We start from the raw sequence: 12572 nt of genomic DNA on the forward strand, positions 1-12572 counted from the left end.
TGAAATGAGGCTCATGACTGTTGTTTTAATGTATCATTATGTATCGAAATCCTGCAAAGTAACTTTATAGTTTAGTATCATCCAAAAAAGTCTTAGACAGAAAATAAACCCCCTGGTATTATATTGCTGAGGAGTGTTGATTTGAGATTAGAGATTCACTGGATTTATTTTGTTCATAATTAAATTACGAAATTATTATTTTTAGAAATTTGGAATAATGCTTGTGCTATAACTTGCAAAAAGTGCAATCACATGCTGTATTGTAGATATGAACATATTTTGAAGATGATTCTTTGGAGATTACTGTATGCTATGCTCCAGGACATTATATTTTCGTCGTTTTCAGTGATTTCCATGCCGAATAAAGCTTCATGAAAAAGTGTCTGGAACTTAAATTTGCATACTGTTTTACATGGTACTAAAGTTCATAAAATTGTCCTGTTGGAGTAAATACAATGAAGAGCTTTACACACATGCACTTTGTTTGTAACTGAGCAAATTAAAATTTTTTTCATGTTTTGTGCAGTTAAATGAGAGGCAGTTTTTTTGCAATCCATCCTCCAAAATCTTTGCCGTTGTAACTGTGATCTAGGTTACCACAAGCAAACAGCGCCCAGTTATTAGCTTATGTAGTGAATACTTGAAACTCTTCAGTTCAAATGTATTAATGATCTCTCAGAGCCAACCAGTAATACATGCGTCTGTCACCCCCTGCAGGACATCCTCAGCAGTCTGAGAAACAGCTCTGAGGTAAGCATGGGAGTGATGAAACAGCTCTCAAGTCTCACTCCATTAAATGATCATTCTTTAGAATACAAATCCAGTGGCAGCAACTCCCTGTGGTAAAACAAAAACACTGTAAAGTGACCCCAAATAAACTGCTATTATATTTTGGTAAATATAGCTGGAGTTTTGAGACTCTAAAGAGAAAAAATGAACAACTCAGAAATGAAGTTTTCAAACCAAAAATGTATTTAAAGGATTGCACAGAATGGTCAGTAGCATTACATCCAGCACTTATTCACCAACGTATGATCAAAACATAACAGTGCAGAGAGGCTTAATAACCTCAATTACAGGTGTGAAGTGTGAATGAAAGTTTTTTTTTTTTTTAAGTTTTGTTGTGGTTATCTGATAAGATGTTGCAGGACCAAGCACTACTTTGTCCTCTGTTCCCTTATTTAAATTCACATGCACCTGCAAAAATCCCGTCTCCTCCCTGATCGCTGTGAGGCTGCGACAAAACTGGACTGAAGTATAGAAACTTAAAACCAGTTATGAAAAACAAACAAACAAGTCTATTAGACAGTCTAACAGTCTATAACTATTTCATAGGCTTTAGGCCTTGTACTGTATCATAAATGGCAACATGCAGACTGTAAACAGAGATGTCATAGATGGAGAAAACTCCGTGGACAGAAGGGTTGGTAAGATATTAAAGCCAAGTATCAACACATTCAATAGAAATAAAAGACTTCACTGACTTTGACATGAAAATTGCATTGATGGTGTTGACAGTATGTTTAGGAATCATGGCTGTTTTGCTTGAATGTATTTTTTTTACGTTATTATTATACAATTTATTATTTTAGTAATCTCCTGATGTGGTTTTTTTTTTCAGAAATATGTATTATCACATTGGACATTGTGACAGTTTTTGGAAGCCATCAATCCATTACCCAAGACAGAGAGAACAAACAAGAAAAAAAAAAGTCAACGTTCAGAGATACAGCACACTCACCTAGCAGTGATTCATGGCACTCAGAGAGGGTAAGTTATACTAACATTGATTTTCCGATTTTCCAAATATGTCATTAAACATCAGTTGAGTATCCAATATGGAAATTACGAGAATGATTCTAATGCATATTTACCATTATAGGTTTTCACACAGCTAATTTAAAGCTAACGGTTCTGTGAGTTCTGAGTTATGGTACTATTGTATTTCAGCATTTTAAACCTGACAAAAGTTCTCTTCTTTTCTAAACTCTGAGATCAAGAAGGGAACTTTCAGATGCTGAACATTATCTTGTTGAGATTAACTTGTGTGTTTCAAAACCATCCCTATCAAATAAACGTAATTACTCAGAGTGAAAAATACATGTATTTTCCATTCCTGAGCCACATACTTTCAACATTGTTCAAAGTCAAAAGAAAAACACCAGCTTTACTTTGTCTTTCGTCACTTTGTGAGAGACTGGAATTTCCCTCCTAGTATGGCTTCCTCAGCTTTCTTGTGTTTTTGGACAGTGACCTGCAGCTGCCAGTACTTCAGATAGACCCACATGAGGCTTCCATTCCTCCTCTTGTCCATGTTTAGCAGGTCCGCACAGTGCTTATCTCTCTTAAAAATATCTTTCAGGTCAGACTCTAGATCTACTTCTGGCCCGATGGGGTCTTTGACCACCTTTAGCAGCATGTTCTTCTCCATCTCCAGCCGCTGATCTCGAGGTTGGATGAGGGAACAGTAGGCATTCTGGCGTTCCACAAGATGACCCTCTAACTCCTTCAGAGTGGCTGTGGCTCGATGGTACCAGTCGTGCTCTCGTTCCAGGGCTTGATGCAGCACAACACCGGCAGCTCCGGAATTTACCAGCCTTTGCTTCTCTTCCTCTAAGGCCTCTCGCTCCTTGTAAGGGAGAAGAACGAGCTTTGGGTTATGGAGAAAAAGCTACAGATTAGATAAGAAAAGTAGTAGATAACGGGGGCCAGTCGAAGTGGGAGCAAGACAAGACTTTACCTGTTGCAGCTGTTTCCGCTCTTCCATCAGTCGCTGGCTCTGTGAGATCAGGGCTTGCTTGTAGCCTTTCACCCTCTGTCTCTCCTTTTCCAGCTCCAGCTCTAGTGTAGCTGTTGCCTTGCGCCTCTCTGTCAGTGTCTCCCGGTACTGTGCCTCCATCTCACTTTTTATTGTGGACATATCCTTGTCATACTGGGCTCTGACCTTCTGGATCTCCCTCTGAGACTCCCTGGTCCAGATCCAACCTGATGATGGTGGTGGAAGATAAGACAAGGGAGTGAGGATATATTTCAGTTATACTGCCATGGTTTTAAAGTAATTTTTTTCTCAAACAGCTGAATCTCCTGCAGGCCAGACCAATTGCAACAGATAATAAAGATTTTGAAAAACCTGCTTGGCTCTCAGCTTTGAAAGAGTTAGCACAGTTAACGTTGTGATGGAAATTTAGTCCCAAACAAAAACTTACGCTGGCTTTAATAGAGCAGATATAAAACTTTCTCTGGTAAAATTGATGCCATTGCGAGTCCAGTTAAATACTACAGTTTTATCTGTTTAATCTGCATTTAAGCACATCGACAAATTCTCCAGCTAAATATCCACATATCATTTTTAGCCATATTTTCCAACCCAGAGAGGTCATATTTATTGCTTAGGAGAAGGAAGATATGTTTGTATGTCATGTCCACCTATGTCTTTTGGCAAATTTTATAATGTGAAAATGGACAGTCCCAGTGAAGATGTAGTATATTGTACATTTATAGATGGCATTTCCCCGGGTTAGGTACTAATATGACAAAAAAGTAAAACAGAAGTAAAGTGTGGATCTCACACAAACTCAACCTGCTTTGCATAAACACATTTATTATTATACATTCAATAGCTCAAATGTTGTCCTCCTGCACCTGTTATCTCATCCACAAACACTAATTTCCTTGTGTAACTTACGAAACGCAGCCAGTCCCAGCATAGGGACCAGCAGGGCGTAGTTCCATTGGTTGCCATCACCGGCCCCCACCCCCCTTCCTCTGGGGTCTGGTTGGATGTTCCATCTGGGTGGGTCATTCAAGTTGTTCATAGAGGATGCTGTCTCACACAAACAAACAAACAAACAAACACACAAAAACCCACACAAAAGGGAAACCAAAACATCAGTAATACTGTATACCACTGGCGCTGCGCTAACTACCGTGTCTTTGTTATTACTAAGAGCAACAATAGTAACACACTGCTATAAAGTGGCTTAGTTATAAACATAAATAAATGATTATAAAAGTTAATTGTGAAGCCTCGTGTTCCAATACACATTGGAGATCGAGTGTCCTTCGATTTAGCAGCTCTCTAGAAGAACATGGTTCCAGATTTACTATAAGCTATTAAAAACATAAACATGTTTGAACAGCAAGTGTGGTGTTTAGAAATAGTGTTACAAATAAGAACTAGGCGTGAAACTTTGTTAGCATTTACCAAAACACTGCGACAGGCTGCAACAGCAAACTCAGTCTTATATGACTTGGAAGTTTGACAGCCCAGCTAACCACAATAGGGCTAGCAATGAGCTAACATGCTAGCTAACGTTTAGCTTGCTGGTTCATGCTCGCTAAAGTATTTAATATACACATAACACTGGGAATAATAGCTTTCTAATTCCGACAACTAGCCAGTGCAAAACTGTTAAACACATTGTGCCGCGTCTCACCTTGGACGAAAAGTGTAGGTCACTTATACATTTGTTCCTGCACCCAGATTATACAATATTACGCTTTAGCAGTCCATCTTTACCGACCGGGGTAATTCATTGGAATTACCTTATAAAAAAGCCCGATTAGATTCGTAAATTAAAGTCTTTGCATATTTATGTGAAATTATTGAACACATTAAATCGCCCTTTTACTGTTAAAAACACATCAACAAATGCTTTTAGTAGGAAACAATTGGATGCAACATAAGTGACACCCCCCTTTTCGGAGAGTGGTTTGGTCTGGTGCAACAGAATATGTGATCCTCCGGTCGTGCTTCAGAATCAGTCCTTCATCTGACAACATGGCGACTGTTCGTGCCGCGTCCCGTCTCCTTTCCAAGAGGGTACTATTTAAAACGAAGGCAGTGAGTTGTAGCAGTCTAATATTCAATATTTCATTTATTTATATATTTAGTGTTTATGTGTGCTTGTTTTCTTTTTTTAATGCTACAAGGGAGAATTGTGCTGCACTTTCAGCTTTCGTAACCGGCGCATTCTGACTTGCGTAACCTGTGTTATGTAGCTTTGTTTCAATGTGACACCGTGGAAAAAAAAGCATTTTGCTAGTCAAGCAAAAATGTAACGTATAGTTATACCATCTCTATTTGTTTAACGCTATAAATTATGAATAATACTTCAAGGAAACTGTCAAAACAACTCAGGTATTCCAACATGTTTATAACAGTTACTTCAGTTGGCTTTGTGTAGTTTTAGCTGCTGCATCTGTTAACTAGCAAAATGTTAAAGGATAAAATGTCAATATATTTAAAGGCAACTTTCGACCACTATAATTTTACAATGATATCATACGTCATTTTAAACGACTGTCAAGTACAAAGTGCGTTTGCACCTTGATATTTGATTATGGAAATTAACAATTTATTATGGAATGTTATGGGAGTGAAATTAGGATATACATTGAAATTTGCCTTCAATATGTGAATAAGCATAACAGTATATGCTTGTTATCAGTGTATTTTTCGTTAGATAAGCAGCCACGAGTATTTAATCTTTTATTTATTTATTTTATTTCTCCACTGATCTTAACTCTGTTCTTATCCGCCAGGTCCCTGCTGCTGCATTTCAGGGTTCCAGGAACTTTCACTTCTCTATCTATGGCAAGAAGAAAAATGCCAAAGTATCAGAGGATGTGAGTTTTATTTGCTTTTATTTGGATCAGGGTTTAATAGGGTTATTCACATGGATGGATGATGTCCATAGATGTACACAGGTGGAAATGTTAGTCTGTATGTGCTCAATGTATTCTCTGCATCTGGTGTCACTATCAAAGTTAATGCTGTTAAAAATGTAAATTATGCAAACTCAACACTCCCTGACTAAGACTAGAGATTCAGCTTCCAGTATGTGAAAACTGCTGTTTGCTGGAAGTAACTTCTCTTCTTCATTTTCTTCAGATCTCTACTCAGTATCCAGTTGTGGATCATGAGTTTGATGCTGTGGTGGTAGGAGCTGGAGGGGCGGGACTTAGGGCAGCCTTTGGCCTGTCAGAAGCTGGCTTCAACACTGCCTGTGTCACCAAGCTCTTCCCCACCAGGTCTCACACTGTTGCTGCACAGGTACAACAGCACATTTTACGAATTCATACAGGAGATAAATGATTTTGTATGTTTTTCTGCAGCATTTCAGCTGGATCAAAACTTTCTGCATGAATTACATTAGAATAAAAAAAAAATAAAATAAAAATACAATTTTTTTATGTTAATTAAAGGTTTCAATTAAACACATTCAGCAGTAGTAGTGTATCCTTTCAATTTTATTGAATTGTTGGATATTAACTTGGTTCAAAGGGTGGGATCAATGCCGCTCTGGGGAACATGGAGGAGGACGACTGGAGGTGGCATTTCTATGACACAGTAAAGGGATCTGACTGGCTGGGAGACCAGGATGCCATTCACTACATGACAGAACAGGCTCCTTCAGCTGTAGTGGAGGTAAGACCTCACATGGATACATCCACACCAGTGGTTTTGTTAACTGGCAAATACTGGTCTTTGACCCCTGAAGATGTAAACCATTCAGTTAGACTATACAACATACCATTATGAAAAAAGACCCAAAAGGAAACCGTTGCCTTATTTATTCTGGCTGGATTAGGTCTTAAAACCAACGATGCTTGAAATTTTGGAATTATAATTGTATACATTTTGAATCAAAATCACATCATCACAGAAAATCACCTAACAGTATGTTGTAACGTCAGCTGGCATAAATCACCATTTCTTTACACTTGACCTTAACTAATCAGTTAATTGCAATAGCGTGCAAACTCTCCCACCCAGGAATAATCTTACACACAGTAATAACAGACTAGGAATTTAAGTTGCGCTCTATTTTTTTTGTCCAGCTGGAGAACTTTGGCATGCCGTTCAGCCGCACTGAAGATGGGAAGATCTACCAGAGGGCCTTTGGAGGTCAGAGTCTCAAGTATGGAAAAGGAGGCCAAGCTCACCGCTGCTGCTGTGTAGCAGACAGGACAGGACACTCACTACTGCATACGCTTTATGGACGGGTAAGTACACACGCTTTCTTACATTCTTTCTCTGACTCAGTCCATGCATAAAGAAACCAGTTCTTCTGTGGATCACCATTTAACGGCATTCATGTATTCCTCTGCCCTTCTGTCTTCTGCTCAGTCGCTTCGTTATGACACTAGTTACTTTGTGGAGTACTTTGCCCTGGACCTGCTGATGGAAAATGGAGAGTGTAAAGGAGTAATTGCTCTCTGCATGGAGGATGGATCTATTCACCGCTTCAGAGCCCAGAATACTGTCATTGCTACTGGGTAGGTTACACTCTGTTTGTTCCGTTCTGCAAAACAGAACAAATGTGCAGATACTCTTACTTAATTTTCAGCTATATGTCATTACCATAGCTTGAGAGTTGATATGACATACAAACATTTCTTCACATGTGCACATATAACTTAAAATGTGTTTCTTTGTTTATTAAACAAGGTGTATTTCCTTACAGGGGTTATGGAAGAGCCTATTTCAGCTGCACATCTGCCCACACTAGCACAGGAGACGGAAATGCAATGGTGACCAGAGCTGGCCTGCCCTGCCAGGATTTGGAGTTTGTACAGTTCCATCCCACTGGTGAGAAAAATAAACTTAATAAACCCAAGTCATGAAATAGTCCTGCTACTGAACGTTAAGCAGCGAAAATCTTATAGCCTTATTGTGAAAGACAGTGCTTGAAAACTCCAGATATGTACTTGACAGACATGTCTAGATTACTCATAGTAATTTGAAGTGTTCTATCAATCACAGTTCAAAGTCCATTATTTTATTGTCTAGCCATAATCGTGTGATAAGACACTGTATGAATAATTGAGATGTGTTTCATTCCCAGTCGGTTTGTGATTTAATGCTTTTCTATGTTCCTCTTTTTGAGTTTTATTACAGACAAATTAAGATAAATTATAAACTGTAAACACTAATTATCTGTAGTTTATCCATAGACAACTTGCTGCTCAATTGTCTGGGAGAGATAATGAAAATAGAGTATTCTAAAACCCGTAATTAATATCCTTTTTGTTCCATTTACCATATGGGGCAATAACACATCTGGTTCAATTCTTCACCTAATGCTGCGACTCTGTTTGCCCTGTCACTCAGATATATGCCTCTGTAGTGCCAGATTTTTAAAATGGAGCCATTCCATGAGTCTGTTCAGTTTAGGTTGTTTACGTTGAGCTCTAATAATAGATCTCACTTGCATAAAGACAAGTGGTCATATTTATTTTTGTTCCTGCTGGACATTGGACACCAGACTCTTCACTCATGTGTGAAGTAGCCCAGTATTGTGGCCTGTGAGAGGTCCCCAATGGCTGAGCCATAGTTTACCTAATAGAACACTAAAAACAGCAGCTTAACAAAGGTGATAGGGCCGTGTAAAATGTGTGAGCATTTTAAGGGTATTACATTAGAAAGAACTTGATTACTGATGTTTGTATACCTTCTTCTAGCTAATACATTGATACATCAAATTATTAAAAACAGTTGGAGAGTTAGACACAACACATTCTTCTGGTGCTCGATAGGATTTCTGGAGAACAATTAGTGTAAATACAAAGATAAATAGACTTATCGTTGCTTGGTACATGAAGCACAGTATCATATTTTTTATTCATCCGGTATTATGCCTTAACAATAATGGAAATAAAGCTTTGAGGTTGTATGTTAACAATGCTGACCTTAGGCTTCATTGATGGGAATGTTATTAACATCTATGAAATCAATAATTTTTAGGAGTCCTATGAAGTATTTTCATTGCATGGATAACTGTTATTTAATAATTTACAGATTAACTATTGGATGTCAGGATTTTCTGTTCATAAATAATGACTAAACTTGATCTCTGACTTTCAGCAAAGTGCAAGTAGGAAAGAATTTGCTTTAACATGTGAATCCTAACAGGGATCTACGGAGCCGGTTGCCTGATCACAGAGGGTTGCCGTGGTGAGGGGGGGATCCTGATCAACAGTGAGGGAGAGCGCTTCATGGAGCGCTATGCACCCAACGCCAAAGACCTGGCCTCCAGAGACGTGGTGTCCCGCTCCATGACCATAGAGATCAGAGAGGGCAGGTATGGACTATATACGTTTACCTGTCTCTGAGATGTAATTTTGCACATTCAAAAATACAGTGATTCTTTCAAATTTACATTGTCATGCTCTTTTTAGCTTTTTGGTCTTGAAAATTCTTCCACTCTAGGCAGCAAGACTAACAACTGAGCATAAAGCTGCAGTGGCTTATTTTTTACTCCTGTCTTTATTCCTTCAGGGGTGTTGGTCCAGAGAAGGACCATGTGTACCTGCAGCTTCACCACCTGCCTCCTCAGCAACTGGCCACAAGGCTGCCTGGTATCTCAGAGACAGCCATGATCTTTGCTGGAGTTGACGTCACTAAAGAGCCCATCCCGGTCCTGCCCACTGTTCATTATAATATGGGTGGAATACCCACAAACTACAAGGGACAGGTAGGTTATGTTTGCACACTCGTATGCATCCGCAGATACACTGTGAGCATGCCCCCAACAAAGTGGCACTCCTTTCATTTTTTTCCCATCAGGTGATCACTCATACCAGTGGAGAGGACAAGGTGGTTCCTGGACTGTACGCCTGTGGTGAGGCGGCCTGTGCCAGCGTCCACGGTGCTAACCGACTGGGTGCCAACTCCCTGCTGGATTTGGTGGTCTTTGGCAGAGCCTGCGCCCTCACCATCGCAGAGGAACACAAACCTGGTGAGGACCACTGTTAATGAGGTTTTTTTTTTTTTCCCCCACTCACTTTTAACACTACATAATTAATGATTCAAAAAATGTCTGAACAAGTACAACAGATACAACTTAAATCTTTCAGGAAATAAAATGTCCACTGCTTTATTTAGACATAGAGAAAAACTCAGATGATGACGCTTGAAAAACATTAATTCTCCTTCTGTTGAAATATATAATAACACCACTACTTTGTCAACATTATTATGCTATTATAAGTAGCAGTGTACATTATTTCACTGCTGACACTGGTGTTTTGTTTTCTCTTTAGGAGAGAATCTGTCCCCTCTGAAGCCCAGTGCAGGAGAGGAGTCTGTAGCCAACCTGGACAAGCTGAGGTTTGCCAACGGAAGCCTGAGAACCTCAGAGATCAGGCTCAACATGCAGAAGGTACACCTGGCCTGTGTGGATCTTTTGTCTTCTTTACTAAGTCCCTAACAAACCTGGCCTGTATACAAACATAAATAATGTGTGTCTTCTTGCCTCTCCATTCAGACTATGCAGTCTCACGCTGCAGTGTTCCGTACCGGCTCTGTTCTGAAGGAGGGATGCGACAAGATGGACGCTATTTACCAGACCCTGGATGACATCAAGACCTTCGACAGAGGTACTGCACAAAGTTGTGTGTCTGTTTCTGTCTGTTTACAGTTCCTTGTGTGTCTATTTGTGTACAAGGTAGACACACTTACTGTAAGAGATAAAATACATTGATTATTCTCCTTTTTTCCCTTTTCCTTTATTCCTCCTCTTCTCCAGGCATTGTGTGGAACACAGACCTGGTGGAAACGTTGGAGCTGCAGAATCTGATGCTGAACGCCGTCCAGACCATCCACTCTGCTGAGCAGAGAAAGGAGAGCAGGGGAGCCCACGCCAGAGAGGACTTCAAGGTACGTTTTAACATACTTTATCTGTGTTTATGTGTTTCTTCATTCATTTTAGTCCCCCCCGCTTTCTGTCTTCCCATCCTTCTGTCAATGCCATTGTTCTCCTTTTCTTTTTGCTTTTCTGGGCTTAGGTTAGATTAGTTTATATCTATCTCCCACTGTTTGTTTTTTCTTTATCACTCTCTCTCAATCTGTTCTTTTCTAAACTGACTTTTTCATTTCTTATTGAATCTGTAGATAACTGCATAAACAGCAAGTATTTCTCACTCTTGATTACAGCCAGTCCCCCCTCTGACATTATTTCTTTTAACTATATTCCAGGACCGTGTTGATGAGTATGACTACTCGAAGCCCCTGCAGGGTCAGGAGAAGAAGCCGTACGAACAGCACTGGAGGAAACACACTCTGTCCTACGTCGACCCCAAGACTGGCAAGGTACACTCCCCCTCTCAGTGTGTTCTCTAACTTTAAAGGCTAATGGTTTCTGTCATATCTAATATACCTTTTGCTTTTGTCCAATCACAGGTGACCCTGGAGTACCGCCCTGTTATTGACAGCTCTCTGGATGAGGAGGACTGCGCTCACGTGCCTCCTGCCATCCGCTCCTACTAAGAAGATCTCATCTCCTCCCCCTTTCAATTCCCATCTCATTTCACATCTACCTTACTCAATTAGTGAATTCTCATTTAACTATTTAAGAAGATACATTTTCTGTAATAGAAAGGACATTTTGGGACAAATTATGCTTTTTAGAATAGTTAAATACAATACTGTCTTGTCCACTTCATCCCTTCGTGTCACTTTCCTGTTCCTCTCCCTTCGTCCTGATTTAATCTGTGTGCAGCATGCACATGCTGTTGTGACCTCTCACACTGTCTGAGCTGGTTTTGTATATATCATAAAGCACTCAAGACAGGTGGGTGACTGAGGATTTTTCAGCATCCAGCTGAAGAAAAAGAAAATCGAGACTAGATAACGTCTTGCACCACTTAAACTCCGCTTTTGGTGATAACACCATACTTTCATTTCCTTGTCTTGCATTGCATTAAATGCTTCTTGAATTAGAACTTCTCTCCTTTGGCTTTCTGAAGTGAACAGACAGTGGGAATGTTTGTAAAGTGAAATGCACCTGTCACCATCAAGCCTCAGAGGGAAGTTTTAAGAATGTAAATATTACATAAATGTACAATAAACCCGGCGAGTTATACTGTATGTACTTGTTAAAGTATGAGGTAATCTTTTCTCACTCACTACGGCCTTCAGTTTTGGATAGCATTTACTTCTTGTGATACTTCGTGTGTGTGTAATCCAAATGATAAGATACATATGTTCAGCACATAACGAGCTGATCTACTTAATTAAGTTTAAGCTTATCTCTAGTTCTTCACTATAAACGTTAACCAAATTAAGCAGCTTGAATCTGTTTAGCCACATGGTGTCTCAGCTGTCGGAACAATGACTTCTTTATACGTTTTAGGTGGTGTTGGTGTTGTTGTTGTTGCTGCTTTCTCTGAGGATAAATTCCAGTAAGGGTTATTGAAGTGCACAGAGCTGTTTGAGCTATTGGGCTTTTTAGGTCGAAAGTGGTTAGTGTTCTTCCTTAAATGATGAATTATTCCGAGCCCAAATATCAATGCCAGCTCTAAGTGCTTCAAGAAACGCTGTGATACAAGTGGTTTCCATTGAAACAAAGCTGTGTGTAATGTAGAATTAATGGGCAATTCCCATTAACTGGAATTTACCACATGTCATGCAACTCCACACATAACTGTGGCATTTAAACTGAAGGATATGCTCAGTGTTGTCACTTGAAGTATTGAACAGATTCACATGCCATTCTTTTACTGAATTGTTGAAAGGGTGACTTAATTTATTTGCCTGTTTTTAAAAAAAGTTTGAGTTAATTTTCTTC

The 12572-nt window shown here is 39.5% G+C and overlaps 2 protein-coding genes across 3 annotated transcripts; one reads left to right on the forward strand and one right to left on the reverse strand.

The window, feature by feature from the left end:
- Positions 1-1608: 1608 nt before the first annotated feature.
- ccdc127a (coiled-coil domain containing 127a) lies at positions 1609-4772 on the reverse strand. Of its 2 annotated transcripts, none has more exons than XM_040117832.1 (4): positions 4437-4772; positions 3686-3823; positions 2741-2985; positions 1609-2650 (listed from the first exon to the last, which is right to left on the reverse strand). In XM_040117832.1, exons 2-4 carry the CDS (start codon positions 3813-3815, stop codon positions 2183-2185), a joined length of 843 nt encoding a protein of 280 aa, XP_039973766.1. In that variant the 5' UTR covers positions 3816-3823; positions 4437-4772; the 3' UTR covers positions 1609-2182. The 2 variants fall into 2 exon arrangements, with proteins under 2 accessions (XP_039973766.1, XP_039973767.1); XM_040117833.1 differs by having other exon boundaries at positions 1609-2629; positions 4437-4768.
- sdha (succinate dehydrogenase complex, subunit A, flavoprotein (Fp)) lies at positions 4716-12019 on the forward strand. The gene is made up of 15 exons (XM_040117831.1): positions 4716-4843; positions 5545-5628; positions 5894-6055; positions 6287-6430; positions 6844-7008; positions 7133-7281; positions 7470-7594; positions 8918-9086; positions 9284-9479; positions 9572-9743; positions 10048-10166; positions 10272-10383; positions 10533-10663; positions 10982-11095; positions 11186-12019. Exons 1-15 carry the CDS (start codon positions 4781-4783, stop codon positions 11270-11272), a joined length of 1992 nt encoding a protein of 663 aa, XP_039973765.1. The 5' UTR covers positions 4716-4780; the 3' UTR covers positions 11273-12019.
- The last annotated feature ends 553 nt before the right edge of the window (positions 12020-12572 follow it).

The sequence above is a fragment of the Xiphias gladius genome, chromosome 22 (genome assembly GCF_016859285.1).
Source record: "Xiphias gladius isolate SHS-SW01 ecotype Sanya breed wild chromosome 22, ASM1685928v1, whole genome shotgun sequence".
NCBI lineage: Eukaryota > Metazoa > Chordata > Actinopteri > Istiophoriformes > Xiphiidae > Xiphias > Xiphias gladius.